Raw genomic sequence first — 19291 nt, 5'->3', positions numbered from 1 at the left:
ACATTCTCATTGTGCCATAATCCAAACTTCAATCTCTTCCTAGCTGTGGGGCCATGGAAAAGACAAACCAGCTGAGCTTCATCTATAAAATGGAAATATTAATATAGATCTCACAGAGCTGTGGCACAAATTAAAGTGGGATTAAACTTTAGAATGTATTATGGCCATGATCAGGGCTCACTCAACAGGGAGAAGCATCTCCACCCCAGATATTGGGAGTGTGCCCTGTCTTCAGAGGAGAACACAATGAGCCCAGCATAGCTAGTACTCTGCACAATCACTGCTCCACCAAACGAGGCTACTTTTCACGTAAAGATCTGGATGCAACTCTTAAATCAACATCTATAAATAAACGGACCTATAAAAATACATGAGAAGGAAAGACTACTTTCACAAATAGCACATAAAACAAAAAATGTTCATCTAAAATAGTTCTTCCTTAAAATGCTGGGGCATAGAGAGAGGAGGATAACAAAAATGGGAAAATGATTAGGAGTTCATTCCTATGTTTACAACACAGTATTTTACCAAAAGTGAATTTTTATATATGTTACCTATGCAGACCGATTTCTGATCTAATGTTATTTATCTTATAGTACCTTACTTGGAATCTTATGATTTTAAAAAGTTTTCCTTCAATGTGTTTGAGTTATATCTTTCTAAACTCATCTACCATCAGCATGAGGTCAGTCTTCATTTTATTCTCCCTCTTGATGCACTTGACTTTCTCTCTAAAATTATGAGCAGTTGTGTGCTAACGATATTCCAGCCATAGATGAACTCTACAGCATTAAAATAAATTAAAGTTTTTTTAAGTCATTATAAGAATTTCATACCAGAGGGGAGATCATCCAAAGGAAATTCAAAGAGTCTGGATTTGTAAACTGAGTGAAAACGGAAATCCTCCTGAAATAACACAGACAATAGAGATTAAGCATGTACTTCTAGACACCTCCAGCCTCGGGCAATCAGAGCTGGAGGAGCTGGAACCCTTAAGACAACCGTAACTTGACTACACGGACTTCTGGGTTTAAAGTGGCGATAAGCCATTGCACAAGAGCTCACACTCACTCCCGTGTTCTCCCGCACCCGAGCAACATCCTATTAGAAGCAAAATGCCTTCACAAACAGAGAAGCCATTTGGAAAATAAATGAACGGGCTTATCCCCCCAAGGAGAAGCAAGACATCTGGGAAAGCGGGTTAATGTTTTTTTATGACTGGTTCCTTTCCATGATTCCCTGCCTCCCTTTTAGAGTCAGGGAGCTTTGCTAGCCAAAGAATGCCGAGCTAACACACTTGCTTGTATTAGGGAGCATGTGACTGGTTCAGCAGATGCCCAAATGGACCTTGCTCCAAAATTCACGTGTCATGCAAAGTTTTGTGAAAAGCCAACCAATAAAAAGCCATATTTTGTCTAAGAAAAATTAATGAACATTCAAATAACTTTATCTGGCTTCATTCAATTATTAACATGATAAGAACTACCATAAATATAGTTTTATGATATTAAAAGAAGAATGTCATAAATAGTCACGTTTCATAATATAACCTTTTAAAAAAAATCACACGGTCAAGCAAAGTGACAGGAGAGCAGGCAGTGGAGACCAGAAAATAATATACAATACAGACAGTTTCCCAAACAAGATTATGGGGGGGTGGGGGGAAACAATGTGTTTCTTGAAAATATTTGCCTCTCTAAGTGCTTGACCAATGTTCCATGATACAAGGAAGAATATTTGTGTGTACAGAGCTAGAATGGAAGTGGATTATGTTTCTCTCTAGTCTATAACATTAACTCAATCATTTTCTAATTTGTGGGAAATGAATATTTCAACCAAAGTGAGAGAAGAGTTGAGAAAACTTAGATTTCTCTAAACTTCATCAGCACTGGGCTTTGAAGACAATGAGCAATAGAGAAAAATCTCAAATCTAGAAAAGAAAGGGAGGGTGGAAAATCACATATCTGGCTTTGATCTGTTATACAATAAGTGTTTGTCCCCCTCTACCCCCCACCAATCCATATGTTGAAGCCTTAACTCCAAATGTGACTGCATTGGGAGACAGGGCCTGTGAGGAAATGATAATTAAATGAAGTTGTAAGAGTGGGGCTCTTATTCAATAGGGTTGTGCCCATATAAGGAGAGGAAGAAACACCAGAGCTCTCTCTTTTTCTCTGAGACGTGAGGACATAGCAAGAAGGCATCTGTCTGCAACCCGAAGACAGAGCCCTCAACCAAGACACTGACCCTGCTGACACCTTGATCTTGGACTTTCAGTCACCAAAACTGTGAGAAAATAAATGTCTGTTGTTTAAGCCACCCAGTATTTTGTAATGACATCCTGAGCAGACTAAGACAGATCATAGCACATTGTGGTGGAGAGAGAAATGGAAGCTGCAGAGTACCTCTGAAGAAAAGGATTTTCAGTTTAAAGGAGAGACAGGTTTTTTAAGAAGAAAAAAAAAACCACTTGTGGTTTTGACATATTCAATATTTATTTTAAATATATAAATAAAATATAAAATTTAAATGAAATATAAAACTTAAATATATATATATTTAAATAAAATAAAGCAGAGAGGAAAAAAGAGGAAGAAAAAAAGCTCCCAGCATCAACTTTCACGTTTGCCACAACAGAGGAGCACTTACTTGGGAGGTGTCATTTTCTTCTGGCTCAATGAGATAGGTGTGGTTCCCATCGTAGAACATCCCACTGTCAAGAACAGGAAAATACTTAGTCATGGCTACCAACTCCTGTCTCGGAACAAAATCATTTTAAAATCTGCAGCAGCTAGAGGACGAGTTTACTTCTCAACACCACTTCCCAGTCCTACCTGTTACTACCATCACATCACATACTACACACACACACACACACATACACACACACACACACACACACACACACACACACACACACACACTGCTGAGAGGGTAAGGCCCCTTAGTCTGATTCCCCACAAGCAGCAGTGTCTCCTCAACTAGACTGTTCACCCGGCTCATAATTACCATTCTCTAATTGTGGTCCATTATTCCGCTCTCCAACATATAATTCTAAAACTTTAATGTGCTAGTAAATATGCAAAACTTTCAGGACCTTCCTCATATTTCTGAATGGGGGCCCTTGCCATCCTGAAGATTATTGTTGCATTTTAGACAACCCCATCTGATGCTGATGCAGGTTGCCAGGGACTCTACTCAGAACTGCCTACCCACCACACACATGGAAGATGCTATAGTGACGAGAGCTGACACCTTTCAACAACTTACCACGAACCAAATATACTCACTTACTACTCTTTTCCAAAAATTTATGAGGGAGGCACAATGACTATCCTCATTTTACAAGTAAGGAAACCAAAGCCCAAAGAGACAAAGTAACTTGCCCAGATGACGTAATCAATGAGAGCCGAGGCAGGAATAGAGCTCAGGCAGATTGGTTCCTGAGCTGCTTTCCCACCTTCATTATTATTCACTCATTGAACAAACATTTAGGAAGTACGTGCAATGCACTGCTCTAGGTGTGAGGATACAGTAGTGAACAAAACAGACCCCTTCTCTGCCCTCACGGTGCTCATGTGCAGTCTAGGGAGGACAGAAAAGATATATAATAACAACTAAATATATATGACATGGTGGCAAATTCTAGGGAGGAAACTAAAGCAGGTTAAGGGCGATAACCCTCCTAGTAATGAAAAATGCCAGATGATTGGAGATAGAAACCAGAGACAGAAGATGGCTAATTTACACAGAGGGTCAGAGCAAGGCTTCACAGAAGAAGATGCACATGCCCGAAAGAAGTGATGGGGTGAGCCATAAGGATATCTGTGCTGACAGCTCTTCAGAATCAAGCCCTAAGATAAGAGGATCTTGGCGTGTTCAGGAGTATGGAGGATGCAGAGTGGCTGGCGTAGACTAGGTGAGGTCTGTAAAATGAGGTCCGAGGGTTAGGTAAGCCCTTGGGGCCTTGGCTTTCACTCTGAGAGAGATGGGGAGCCACTGCAGGGTTCTCAGCAGAGGAGAACCACAATCTCCCCTTCAATTTCCCAATAATTGCTCCAAAAGTTGTGCAACAATCATCTTCAGGATGGCAAGGAGAGAAATGGGGAAAGTATTGCAATGACCCAGGTGAAAAGAAAATGATAGCTTAGATCATGGTGGTGATAATGCAAACAGTAAGAAGTGGACAAATTCTGGCTATTTTTCCAAAGTAGAACCAATGGGATTTGTTAATGATTTCAGATGACGTATGGAGGAAAGAGTCATGTCAGTGAGGACACCAAGGTTTTGACCTGAGCAACTGGAAAAATGGAATTGCCACTTAATAAGGTGAAAAAAAAGCGGTTGGAAGCACAGAATGGGGTTGGCAACGAGGAAGGAAGCAGGATGCAGGGAGCAAGGCGCAAATCTGGAGTTCAGTGTTGGACTTCTTAGACTGGAGATGGCTACCAGCCAATTGAGAAATCAGGTGGAAGGCATTTTAAGCTGCAGATGGCCATAACGCCCACTCAGAGAGACCCTGAGAGTCACTCCTTTTAGTGGAACATGGTCCTTCTACTGAGATCAAGGCCCTTATGAGCTGAAGGAATGTTCATATTACTCAGTCTTCTAACAGGCGTGAAGCTGTCATCGTCTGCAGTCATTTTTCAGTGCAATGACTGCAAGACATCCAAGCTGTGAAACAGGGAACAGTATTTGTCTCTCATTGATGGCTTAGGGAAAGCGGCTCTGCCACTATCCAGCTTCTTTCATTCATTCCTGCCTTAACATCTGCCACATGTCCTCAACTCTCACAGATCCTTAGAACTGCTATTCTCACATCTGTAAGGTTTTCAAACAAGAGTGAACTTTCTGAATTTGGATGACATTGTATTTGGAATTTAAAGTTAAACAGATGCCATTTGTAATATATTCCTGGCCATACAGGCCTAAGGAATCAGTGGGGGCGAGCCTTTTCGAAACAGTAGAACAGATATAGCAGGAACCTGGCCAGATCCATGGAGAAAGTTACATAAAGCCATTCTCTTTACCAAAGTTCACATGGCAATACTGATTACGTTGCAAGCAGACTGTTTTGCTTAACTAGTACTGGGTGTTATTTCTTCTTGCATTAGGTTAATATCTAATGTGAAAACCAATTATTTTTACTGAGTTTAAACAGCATGATACACAGTGTAAAGAAAGCAGAGTCTGACACCATCTATATCTGCAAGATTCTGGTTCCCTATATTACAATATGCTATTATTAAAAGTTCTTTAACAATTAAAAGGCATATGTGTTTTTATTTGCTTTAAGGCTTGGTAACTTTCTGTTATATTTATATAAATTTCAACAATGCAGATCATGTTTGATAAAAACCTGCAACTAGGACTGAGTCGTTATGAAACAATAGAACAAAAATTTTGAAAGGCTGCATCAAAATTTTTAAAGAAAACAGCCATTCTTACAAATTGCCACAAGAGGGCAATAAACTTACAGTTGAGTCCACTCTTAAGCTACCCATAGTTACAGGATTTTGTCTTTTTTTTTTTATGCAAATCCCTTTAATAAAGTATATCAGTGGCAACTTTATTTTAAAATAAGTATATTGTTAAAAAACATACAGAAGCATTGTTCTAATTATTAAGAAGGATTTGAGACTGCTGTTCCCTCTGCAGAATTGCTATACACAGATGCAAAATGACCAAAGGTCAATGTAATACTGAATCTCAAGTAAGTGGCATGGCCATCATGTGCCACAATCTCTTCATTTTGAAGCTGCCCCTCTGTGTGTAATAGATATCTTTCAATCCACTGCTCAAAACTGTCTGGCTCCTTAGATGTGCTCTTTTCAATTCTCAAGGTCAATACTAACATTGTAAATAAACAAAACATATAAAGTATTAATTATCGAACTGATTCTTTGTTACTGTTCCTATATTCCTTTTATCCTCTGAGACTGTCAGGATTTGGTGGGGATGCATGAAGAACTGGGATTCGGAACACCATCTTCTGAAAATCATTTATTCTTTTTCTATATGTCCCTATGGTGAAATGCAATCTTGTGTCACTATAATCTTACAAATATTTGCAAACATACAACACAGCTTTGGAGCCTTTTTGAATTTGGTATCATCCAGATTTTTTTGTATATTGGTATTAATAATAGTAATAGTATTAGTAGTCTTGGTCATAAATCTTTATCTTTTTTATTGTTTAAAGTATTACAAATAGTAGTACATCTGTTTCCTTTTATCCCCATTGACCTCCCTCCAGCCTCCCCCACCCCTTGGCACATCCCCTCACCCCCCTAGTGTCTGTATCCATTGGTTATGCTTATATGCATTCACACAACATCAAACATATCAGGACCAAAATATTACCCATTAGTCCTTTGAATTTGAAAAAAAAAGTGCTGTTGCAGGTTCTTTATGTAAAGCCATGAATCTGAATGTGATTATTTTCCCTTTTATGTTCTTCAACTGAATTAAATAAATCCAGGAAAATGAAAAAAATCTCAATATGTATTTTATAAAAGATGAATTATGGATGAAATAACATATCTCATATCTAATCACTGCAATCGAGGCAACATAAATCATTTAATATTTAGTAATATCCACCCCAAATATTTGTCAGAAATTTCTGTTCAGAAAGTAAAATCAAGATGAGAAGTAAAAATAAATAACAAAAGGAACTGGAGAAAATTTTCCCCACACGCTTATAAAAGTCTAAGAATGCCAAAACATGCTTGCCCACAATCCTTACGGTGCTCCTAGACACACAGTGGGTCTTCTGTGTGTTTTTGTGTAGTTTTAAATGAAAAGGTCTCTAAAGGTAACTAAGTTTTACTTAGGTAGAACAGCTGAAGTACACTCTGAGTCCTGCGCCTGATCTAGTCACAAAAAAGTCCTTCAGGTTACTGTTCCATCCTCCTTCAAATGACTATGTAGGCTTAGAGAAAGCTATTGGTCTTCGTTTGTCAGCTCTCTTAGAGCCCTCAGGAGGCGGTAATACCTCCTCTCTGGTTTGCACAGTATTTGTGCCCATTTGGAAAACTAGAAGGCACGCTGGGATAAGAACTAGGCATGATGCTTACAAGGTGACTTTGGGTTGGGATTTTAAGAGGAACGGAGAGGGAAAAAAGACATTTTTTATATCTCGCTCCTACAACATCCATTTACTGTCACAAGTGTCAACAGGCCCGGTGTACTAATCCGAGCTGACAGCTGTACTCATCTTGGGATCAGTCCAATTTTACTGCTAAAGGCAACTTCAATATTTCTTCTTCCAGATAAGAAAACCCAAGCTCACATATTAGACATGCATTCATGTTTGTAAATGTCTCTTTACTCAAAGAATTTATTTAAAATAAGGGAAATTGTCTTTTAGAAGAAAGAATAAGCAAAGAGAAGTCCTCCAGGCTGTAGGGCACGGGGCCTCTTTCTCTGACCACATAACTAATCCTCCCCCTCTCCTTTCTGCCTCTCACATACCTACTGCAGAGCCAGACTGAGGCAGACTAGCTACAGTTTCTGGATTTTCCCATTAGATCTCTTTCCTTGCTTTTTTTAAGACCTGTCAATCCAACCCCTCTCTTGGAAGATTCTATCAAACCCTGTTATGGGGCTTACTCTACCTTCCTCAGAGACATTTCTTTGGAGCTCTCATTCTTCTTTTCCTTTATGAAAGATTTGCCCCAGGGCAAGCGGCCCTCCCAGTCTGCCTGAGCCACTGCTCAGGAGCCACTTCTTCATCATCTTCTTTTTTTTTTTTTTTTTTAATATATTCTTATTGATTTCAGAGAGGGAGGGGGGGAGGGAGAGTGAGAGAGAGAAAGACATTCATGATAAGAGAGTATCATCTATTGGCTACCTCCTGCAGGCCCCCTACTGGGGCCTAGAGGGGATACAGCCCACAACCTGGACATATTCCCTGACCAGGAATCGAACTATGACCGCCTGGTTCATAGGTCCACACTCAACCACTGAGACACACGGGCCAGGTAAGAGCCCTCATTCTTTACTGCCCACTCTCAGCTTGCATCTTTCTCAGTTTGTTTGTTTTTTTTACTTTCTCTCAAAGAAACAAATATACCTGTCATATTCCATAGTAGGATGCTGAGCTACAATTAGCTCCCCCCTTAGACTGAGCTCTCAGGGGGGCAGCCTCATGTCCTAATCGCCTTAATATTCCTAGACACTCAATAACTGCTGGTTAGATGAAAAAGCTACATCCCTAACTTGGTAACAGACAGGAAGTATTTTAAAGTTACCAAATAAAAATTTAACAAAACTGAATTAAAGTGCTGGCTTTTTCTGTGCCTCCCTTCCCCAAACAAAAGCAAACAAGTCAGAAGGAACTGAGATGATTGAGCTTAAATAGAATGCTGCGGAATGACACAGTGGCTTTGTACGGGGTTACAAAACAAATGACAGATGGCCACCTATGCATCACCATCACCGACAGGACAGAGGAAGTAGATGTATTCCCATGCTGAACATCAGCAGACATTCTTTGATAATGAGCTTTATGAGAAAGGAAGCGAGGCCCCGAGGAAGGATGAACTCTGATCCTTGGAGATTTCTAACAACAGGCAGAACCTCCCACCGGTTTGCAGTGGGTTAGGTGGGATTTTGGCTAGAACAAAAAAAAAAGCTGAAGCACATGAGCTCTTGAGGTCACTTGCAGCCTTTTCTCTTCGCTCGAGGAGTCAAGAGTTCCCATCTACTGAAATGTCTATAATTCTACAAAAATATAAAAACTGACACCAAAGAGAAGTCAAAGCAGAACTGGTACTCAGAGTCTAAACATCCACAGAAACAGAGACCAAAATTACCCAAACCGCTTCTGTCTCAACTTGGACAAAACTAGAAAAATGCTTCAAACATCTCTATAAGGTATCATATTATAATTCCAAAGCTCCAGGTTTCTGCAACTCTAATTTTAAAATATGTTCGGTTTATAAACCACAGAAAAGATCAGATCCGTCCCTGATTTCAAATTATTTCTTCACATAAAATAGAGATTTTGATTACAGCGCCTTAAAAATAAAGAAAAGAAGTGATTGAACGCATGGGGAGCACACACAGAAATCTGGACACTTACTGAAGTCCATGGCATGTTGACAATGCAACAAATGAGGCTGGGTTTCCTCGGATATGGCCCTGGTAGTAACAGTGCTCTCCTCCCTAGAAAACAGAAACAGAGGATGTAAGCCTTTGCCAGCACAAGGAGAATCCGCCATCACTGCACAGGTTTCTGCCACACTGCACTACCATTTGTAAGGCTCTGCACAAGATTTCATTATTCAGACCAGTATTATACCATTTCTAACCAAATTAGTCACAAATGCTCCTAGTGAGCTGACTCCAAACGTGATGAGAGAAGGAACAAGAAGCAGATACTGAAATACACATGTGGCTCCTGCACCAGAATAAGTTTAGTCATCGATTTCCCCCGTCTTGAGAAACTCAACCTGCAGCAGCAGCAGCAAGAGGATACTTTCACATAAAGCTCAGTAAAAAGGCATATAAATCATGTGAGAGTCACTAAATTAAACTGATGGAGGAGGATGCCTAATTTTACATTGTTTCTATCAAAACTTGACAAGTTTACACTATTCTTTTCTCCAACCAGGAATGGCTCTACTGGTAAGCAGTCTAGGTTATGGTTTGAAATGGAGAAGTTTCTTCTAGCAGCCAGTTACATGAACTAAATGCCACCGAGAGACTCATTTCCTCGGATGAAGTATTCCTGGAAAACCTCACAGGGTAAATCCTCTGCCAGCTCTGGGTGGTGCCTCAGTGTGTAAATACTTGCTCATTGTGTGGTTGGGAAACCAGCAGCATTGACATCCCTGGGAGCTTGCAAGAAATGCAGAATCTCAGGCCCACTCCTGATCTACTGTATCACAATCGGCATGTTAACAAGGTCCCAATGTGGCTTATTCATACGATCGTTCAAGTCTGAGAAGCATTGCTCTCAATGACCGTTCCCATGCCCCCACCCATCTCCTGTTTCTTCAGAAGCTGTAACTTTTAATTAAACTGACCCATTGAGACATGAAAGACTGAAAAAGGACAGACTAATAGAATGGGTGGCTTAAAGAAGCAAATGTTACTCATTTCCCAGTCTGGCTTAAGGACTAACCCCACTTAAACTATTCAGTGCTTGACAAGTGGAGGGAGAGAACAGGAAGACATGATGATATCACAAGGCTAAAGACATTTTCTTCACTGGAATTCCAAGGCAGGCAGCCTGGCCTGCGCCTGCTGCTCCTACTGAGATAATACCACAGGCTAGAGTGAACCTCAGTTATGATGAGAGGATAGAGAGCAAATAAAATGGTTCGCCGTGCAATCCCTGACCCTGGCACACCCCCAATTCCCAAGGCAGCCAGTGAGCATGATGGACCAGGATTATGGTTGGATCTGATGGAGGATAAAATAGGGTGGTACTTCACACATGGGTTTGACAGGGGTGGAACTCAGAAGGCCATAGATGTCAGGATAGAAACAAACCCGGGCACTGACTTCCTAGGTAGGGTTGGTTTGGCATAGCTGTTAACAGTGTGAGCTGTGTAATCTCAAACAATTTACAGGACCTGCCGGTGTCATCTGTCAAACAGTAATACTCTCATAGGGTTGTTCAGATGTTTAAAGAGCTAATAAGCATAAGACGCTTAGAATAATGGCTTGTTACTCAGCACACACTTAATAAAGGTTTGCTGCTATTAGAATTACTTGGTGTCAGCTATTGTCCTACTCAATTTACATATACAATCACTTTGAATCCTTACATCAATCCTACAATATTGTTATCTCTAGTCTATATAGGAGGTCACAATGTCTGTGAGCCAAGGCTGGTAACCTGGGAAGTTGCCAAGTAGGAATGCAAACTTTGTGTAAACCTGTGAATTCAAGTCCAGTGTCATTGTCCCTACACTATTGATGAGTTGGACATAAAACCTTTGAGTTATGTAGTGTAAATCTAAGCTTTCTTTTATACTGATTCTTTAAAAAAAATTTTTTTTTGAGTGGGGCTGGAGATAAATTTAATAGAATTTTAAACATCCTCTGTTGGGGCTATTGTACTAAGAATTATCCATAAGATGAGATTCTAATTGAATGAGAGGTGTTTATGTTTCAAAAAAACCTTCATTTCCTGGACACATCTGATTGGATCAGAAATTAACACTCTAGCTATCTATTGGCCAAACACAAAAGGCCACATCAATGAGGTGATCTGAACAGAGACTCTTATCTAAAAGGGTAGGTCTAACACAAACAGTAAATATAAAGATAGCAGAAACAAAGAGAAATAGAAAATAAGAAGATAATCACAGTAATTATGTATCAGATTAGGGAACAATGGAAGTTGACAAGTCACTGTATGTGGGGAAAATGTGTCAGAGGCAAAGACATGTAAGAAATGTTTTATAAATTACGTAAGTTTTCCTTAAAATACCAACTCTGGGAACATGTTATAGTAAATCAGAAAAAGGATGAAAAATTCATGTTTTAAAACCATATTCCATTATCTTAGGGTTAAATAGATGATTAGATCATGGAAAGCCATCTTTCACTAATTTCTGGTTATGAAAAACAGGAGTCAATCCAAAAACAGCATATGATCAGGACCCATCTGCACAAAAGCCTAACGCTGCAAATGAAGTAAAGAGCTCAATATGGTTGCTTCATTATCGAATGTTTCCATGACACTTCAGGAGAGGCATAAACATCCAGGGGGTGGGGGGAGGGAAATCTCCTCAATTTGGGCTATTATAACACCACTTTTGAGGCTCTCCTATCTATGTAATTTGTGGTATATGTAATTTTTCTAAACAATGGTGGAAATTAATTTTTGTGTTGTGATCTTTTTCAGGGATCATTCACCATAAGTCGATAATTATTTAAACTAAGAACAAATGTAATGGAGCTGTTTCCCCCCTTTAACATGCCTGAAAATTTTTTAGTGCAGAATAAAGGCTTTAATGTTAAAAGGCTTCTTTAATTATATAAATATATTTAAAAGTTATTAAAATAAATTTAACATTTTTTTATTTTTAACAATTATCCATTATTCAAAAAACAGTAAATACTTATAGAAAAAAAATTCTAAGCATTCAGGAGGTATGTGGGACAGAAGAATTAAAAATATCCCCTTCATACACATTGCCCAGGCTGCAGTTGCTTCCTTAAAGATAAACATTTTTGACAGATTTTGTGCACGGTTAGGAATAGTCTATGTGCATTTAAGTAAATGTGTATATACATAAATACACAGATATCCTCTTCAAAGAACAAATAGATTTACACTATGCACACTGTTCTGCCACTTTATTTTTTTCCTCAAGGTAATCTTGACATCTTTCTATATTGATACCACATTCTTTCGGTGATGGCATAATATTTCATTACAGGAGTGAACAATAGTTCATTTAAACAATCCTGTACTAATGGAAATTTAGATTACCTCTATTTTTTGCTGTCATAAACAATATTGTAACAAACTTGTTTTCATATATTTTTGTGCACTTCCATCAGCATATATTGGGTAGATTTCTAGATGTGGACTTGGTAGGTCAAAGAATATGTGCATTGAACATTTTAATAGGTATTTTAAGGGACAAATGTAATCATATTTCTTTGCACTTACATCGTTTTAAAAAATGTACATTTGAAAATAATAAGCTGTATTTTATTAAAAATTGTGTATTTCTTTTCAAAAATATTTTTATTAATTTCAGAGAGGGAGGAGGAGAGAGAAATAGAAACATCAATGCTGAGAGAGAATCACTGATTAGCTGCTTCCTGCATCCCCCACACTGGGGATTGAGCCTACAACCCAGGCATGTGCCTGACCAGAAATTGAACTATAACCTCCTGATTCATAGGTTGACACTCAACCACTGAGCCACACCAGCTGGACAAAACTTGACTATTTCTATAGATTACTACTTAAGCCAAGGCTTATTGATTATAAAGGTTCTCCATATTTTCATATGACTTTCTTGAGGAACCAATGCTTTATGCTAGTAGGTATTATATATGATAATCTAAGATAGGTGTTGTAGAAAAAGAGAAAAGCCAGCACATCCTCATAGAGTTCAGCTCTTTATCTGACTGCCAGTCACAGCTTTTTCCTTACTGTCTCTCTTGTTCCAGAAATAAATCTATTGTCCTTGAAACGTTCTTCATACTTCTTGATTTAATAACATCATTATAATAGTACCAATGTTTTTTTTAGCTAATTAGATAGTTATAGCTAAAAAAAATTACCCACCTCTATAAAAATGAACCGTATGATAATGATAGTTCATATGTCTATTGGTTTCTTCCCCAGTGGACAAAAAGCATTTTTTAATCTGCCCAGGTGATTCCAATATGCTGCCATGATTCAGAAGCTACACACCTTTGCAGGAACTTAAGCCCTGCCCCTGAATTCTACTGCACACTTGGTTCCTCCCAAGCGTGTGCACTGCTCAGACTTATGTATGGCTGTATGGCTGGAGTCCGTTCTACCAGGTGCTTGCCTACAATAACCTCTTCCCAGTTTCCTCTAAAGTGGCACTGACATGAGGGAACTGTCCTCTTTTTACCCTTCCTTTTCCCTCCTAGTAATGAGAAATGGCTTTTTCAGGCATTACTGCGTCAGCAAATTCTGAGTCTCTGAAGGGCCAGTTGCATCAAGGAAATTCCTTGGAAAAGCTAACTCTTATGTTGGAGAGGATCCACAAACCCGCCTTGGTTAAAATCCATAACCTAGGATTATACAGAATCAGATTGTATTCATTAAAGGGACATGGGCCAAATATCTGCTCAGGTACAAAGTATAAGGGTCTCTGACTCTAAGCAAAGTAAAAAGGAAAACAATATCATCTCATTTCACAGTAAATTAAATAAAGCTGTCCCATGGTGGTTCCTAAATGCCAATAATCCATGTATCTATACTACTGCATGTCAAAAGTCTTTACCAATTAATGCCAAAATGAGAAAAACAAGTATAATGTAGTCAACTTTTCATAAAGCTAAATGTACTTAATTTTATATAACTGTCCTTTGTTTTGAGATTAGTTCCTTCCTTCTCTTTGATTATTAAAATTACTAGATTTTTAATAGACTTTCTATTTTGGAATAATTTTAGATTCACAGAAAAGTTTCAAAAATTAGGAGATTTGTTAACAGTGAGCCTCCATTCCCACATTTCCATATTCCTTCAGGACAAAAGTCAGCTGAAGATAAATAAGGCACACACTGCCGGTTTTATCATAGCTAGCCTGTCTCTCATTTGCACTACTGTTGATGCCTTTGGACATTTGTGTTTGCCACCCATTTCAGGGTATAAGTATTCAAGCAGCAACCAAATTATCAGCTCATCAACATCTAAAGCTATGTGGTCATTGAAATCTCTGCACTATGTTAATATTCACTGGTAAACATTAGGATCTTGTGTTACAGCCATCGATCAAAAACATTTTAAAAATTAACAGGAGACAAATCTAATTGACAAAAAAGAATACTTCCATTTAAAAGGTACATAGTTCCTCCTGAGGAGAAAAAGATAAAGAATATTATTGTAGCAAAAGTTTCCACAGGAAGGAAAAAAGGGACACAGACATAGAAAGGCACTGGATATAAATAAAAATGATAAGGAAAGAGTTGGTCTCATTAGAAAATGGGGAAGCCCACAGAAAATAGGGGCCATAATTTTCTTATGAGCTCTGGATTTAAAAAAAAAAAAAAAAAAGCTCACCAGGGACCCAGTGAGCTTAAAATCTATTTTTATTGTTGTGCCGGAGTCTTTTCTTATAGTGATTTCCCCAGGGTAATGTCAGCTGTGGAAAACAAAGTCTAAAAACTGTGAGAGGTTCCCAAGAGTTAAGTTCCTAGGTACCCTCACTGAACAGTTGTTAACGTCTTTTGAGACGCAATGCATTTCCAGAAGGTTCAGACTTACTCCCTCTCCTCTTGTGTGTAGGCTCAAGCACCTCCAACACACGATGTTTTTCCATTAGTTATAATAACCTCAAAATGCTTTCTGTATTCATTTCCTAGGACTGGCATAGCAAATTACCAAGAACTGTGTGGCTTTAAACAACAGAAATCTGTTCTCACAGTTTTGGAAGCTAGACGTCTGAAATCAAGGTGTTGGCCGAGCCATGCTCCCTCTGAAGGCTCTGGGGAAGAGCGCTTCCTTCTTCCTTCTCGCTTCCAGGGGTTGCCCACAATCCTGGTGTTCCTTGACTTGCTCTCCCATCCTCCAATCTCTGCTTCTGTCTTCACCTGCTGCTCTCCCTGTGTGCCTGTCTCTGTGTCTCTGTCTAACTTTCCCTGTTATAAGGACACCAGTCATTGGATGAGAGCCCACCCAATCAAGTACAATCTCCTCTTATCTTGATTACACGTAAAAAGACCATTATTTGAAGAAGAAGGAAAAAAAAAAGGTCACATTCACAGGTACCAGGGGCCATGACTTTTGAGGGACACTATTCAACATAGTACAACTTCTGATCTCTTTGAATGTGACCAAGTGAATTTCTATATTCATAATCCAAGGATTTTGCTTCTAAGAAGCTTAGCCCAGTGGAATAAACTGGAGGCATCTACCACAGCATTATGCATCTAATAAGATTAACCTATATCTTAATTACCTCGAGCAGGCCATTCTAGTTTCCCAAAGCTTCATTTAAAATACAAATCATTGTTTTCACACAAATAATATGGTAAATCTGACCTTCAATTCTATTAGTAAGTCAAACAGAACTTCCCAATTGCTTATTTTTAACCAGAGAATAGGCAAGAGAAATTGTTTTTCAGCTGTCAGATAATCATTACAGACCCATTAATATAACCATCTCTTATCAGACTACTAAAAAATTTTAGGTTCCCACAAAATGCTCCTCAGCAACAAATTACTGTAATGCAGAGAGGGTACTTAGCAGGTTCTCTGAGATGCAGCTCTAAATTCGGAGAATGGAAAATCAATGTGGACCACATACAGAGACTATATAATTACAAACTCATGAAATTATAACTCTTTCCAGGAAACCACTACATAATTGCATCTTTTGCAAATAATAGAAGTTTAAATGTATAGTTCTATATAAATTTTTTAGCATAAGAGATGCATGTTACCTAAAACCTTATTCTATCATTGATGCTTGACTATAACAGGAAGAAATATAAATGACTAGAAGACAGTTACACAAAAAGAAAGCATATTTGGCATCTCTAACATAAAGAAAAAGGTTTTTGTTCCATCTGAAAAGAAAATTCGGTTGTTTTTTTCCCCTCTTTTTTTTTTTAAAGAAAATGTAAACTAGATGAGGATGTGAGGTAAGGGGAAAAAAGAACATGTTTTGTGTGTTTTGTTTTGTTTTGTTTTTTCCATTGTATCATCCTCCCACCCACTCTTCTTTATTTATTTATTTATTTATTTATTTATTTATTTATTTATTTTTAAGAAGGAAGGATAAACGGGGAAAACCAGCTGCCACAAAAAGGTTTCCCTGCAGCATCGTTTTCCCCTTTGTGTCTTACCCACTGTGATGCAGAACTGATCCCTAGCACTCAGTGGTCATTTTTATCCCTCACAGGTGATTCTGACTTAGCCCAGGATTTATTTAAAGGCACAAACGAAGGTTGGCTAACTTAGGAAGAACGTCTTAATTAATGCCCTTTAAGGAGGCAAACTAGTATTTAAGGTTGTACCTGATAAAAAAATGCTAAGCCTCAAAAAATTAAGTGGTTTTGTGTTTTGTTTTGTTTTTCAGCAACTGTTTTCATGGGCACAGGTTGGTCTTTTTTGTTTGTTTGTTTTGCTTTTGATTTTGTTGCTGTTTTTTTATTGTTACTTATTTTCCTATTAGACAGAGGAGGGAGTTGAATTAGGTGGTCTCTAAAGTCCTTTCTGATTCTATGATTTGCAATCTATTTTTAAAAAAAAAATCAAATGTTGCCAACTTTTTATTCCTTTTAAATACTAGGCCAACTTCCAAAGAATCAGTATTTTGTACACTGCACTTGCAACAAAGGAATAAAAGTTAAAGCCAACACAGAAGATGCTTGCATGTATGGGAAGTTTTTAAATATTAAATATAAAAATGTTAAACAATTTAAAAAGCAGTCTTGTTTCCTTTAGGATGTACCTGATTTCTTTGAGTTGAGACTCTGGTTAAACATTATATTCCTACTTTCTCTCCCTCTGGTACCACTGTCTCCATCTCTTGGTCTGCCTACCCTCTCTGGTTTCTTTCTGTTCCTCCTGCACCAAGATCCTGCATCAAGGCCTCTGGGCCTTTGCACATGCTAATCTCACCACCTTGAAAATCTGTTCCCCTCGAAATGCTGCCTGTTACTTATCTTTCAAACTTTGGTTGGAATTCATATCATTTCCTCGAGGAAGTCTTCCTAAACCAACCAGACTAGGTCAGGTATCCCACCAACTGCCTTAAGGACAACATGGACTTCACCTTATGGCACTCTCATAACTGTCATTTTAAAAGACGGTTTGGTAGTTATTTTTATTATGTCTATCACCCTACTAAACTACTAGCTGTGTGGGTGAGAAGTGCATCACATATCGTCATGGCTCTACCCTGAACTGATGGCAAGCCCTCAACACATATCTATTGAATGAAAAGGGTTGAGGACACAAATCCGGTATCTGACATTTTGGGCTTTTTTTTTTTTTTTTCTGTTCTGTTGTAAATCTCTAATGTCAGCTTTCCTGTCTGAGTATCTAATGTCATTTAACCTCCATGTGCTTAAGGTTTTAGGAGTTTCCTATGGGGATAATGAAATCCACCTGCATCCACCTCCTTTTTTCCTCATAGATGCAATTAAAAGGCTGTGATGATAAAATTATGTTTGATAATTGATACTGGAGCTCTGATCAATTACTGCCTAAAAATGGCTGTAAACACTCAAACCGCTCAATAGCAAATACTTATTCTGTGGTGTTGATTACTTGTTCTTATTTTTATAGTGGCTACTTATTTACCAGAAAAATAAAAACTTCTTATAAATGAATAATAAGATAATATTAGTTTGGGAAAACACCAAGGGAATAATTTGTTGGTGGGGGGCGGGGGTGAGGAGGTTGGTGATTTGGTTTTTGTTTTTGTTTGTTTTGTGTGTGTTTTTTTGCTTCAAACCAGTTTTGAACTTATTAAAAACACTTTCACAACTTTCAGTTCAGTCATAATTACTCCAACAGTTCACTCTTAATTTCAAAAATATTTGTAACAATAGATTTGTATAAGACATTAGATGATGAAAACATTCATTCTATAATTAGAATTAAAATAGGAACACTAGTCCATTATAAAATAGTTAATTGATTCTATACATAGAAACACCATTAGTGCACCTTTGAATTAAAAAAAAAATTATAGCCGAACATGCCTTTTTAAGTTTATAGATAACATCTTGAATATTAACAGATGAAATACTTTAGATACTGAAGTAAAAAAAAAAATCTTACACTAGAAAGAAAATAAAGAGGACTTTTTATTCGAATCGGTTACTGACAGAGCTTAGAAACAGAACTCATGCTGACACCAGCTGTCACTTTTCATGTTTCCTTACTCCCAGCACTAAGATACCTGACCTGCATAATCCAGTAATGGGCCAATGTATTTCCCTCAGGCTACAGAGTTAAGACTACTTGTAATCAACAATGCCATTAAGGCTGCTGATGCATTTTACATGATGATAGACCTAGAGCAACCTTGCTTCAGTCCCAAGGGAAAGCAAGATTTACTTAATCCCCAAAGAATTTTTCCCCATAATGCAAAGAGAATTAAATCATGAAATCTGAGCCATTGCTGAAACCACACTGATTGCAAGATGGAAGAAGAGCATATGTCTGCACAAGCCTGCCAGAGGGAAATGCACACACTGCCCAGCTCATCAAAAAGATAAATAGATGACTAGTGGTGGATAAAAAGTAAAGGAGTTATGAGACAGACTTGGGATAACTGTTACATGTGAGAAAAAAACAAACATTTTATCAGTTCATTAGTTGTGTGTAGCTCTTTTATTATTGGTGTGTGTTGGAGAGGGGTGGGGGGTGGGTATACTTTGGCAGGGATTCAAGTATCTTCTAGTCTTTTGGCAGGATGATGATATGTTTCAGCATAGTTACTCTTGTCCATAAAACTTCACATTTCCTCCAGATGCAGATAAATTTACACACAGGCATAAGATGGGCATAAGAACTGAGCCATGTGTTTGCCATGTGCAAGACAGCAATACATTTCCAATGGTTACAGTTCAGAAGCCATGGCCATCCCTATACCGAACA

At 38.2% G+C, this 19291-nt stretch overlaps 1 protein-coding gene across 28 annotated transcripts in view; it reads right to left on the bottom strand.

The window, feature by feature from the left end:
- Nucleotides 1-19291, bottom strand: part of ADAM22 (ADAM metallopeptidase domain 22) — a 190466-nt gene that overhangs the window by 70274 nt on the left and 100901 nt on the right. For all 28 annotated transcript variants that reach the window (XM_080664405.1, XM_080664411.1, XM_080664395.1 and 25 more), the window contains exons 5-7: nt 9089-9171; nt 2650-2713; nt 837-906 (exon numbers count right to left, since the gene is read on the bottom strand). In XM_080664405.1, coding sequence (XP_080520531.1) covers nt 837-906; nt 2650-2713; nt 9089-9171 — 217 coding nt within the window. The remainder of the gene's footprint in view (nt 1-836; nt 907-2649; nt 2714-9088; nt 9172-19291) is intronic.

The sequence above is a fragment of the Plecotus auritus genome (genome assembly GCF_963455305.1).
Source record: "Plecotus auritus genome assembly, chromosome: 4".
NCBI lineage: Eukaryota > Metazoa > Chordata > Mammalia > Chiroptera > Vespertilionidae > Plecotus > Plecotus auritus.
The sequence above is the reverse complement of the archived record's forward strand: the minus strand, read 5'-3'. Positions and strand labels throughout refer to the sequence as shown.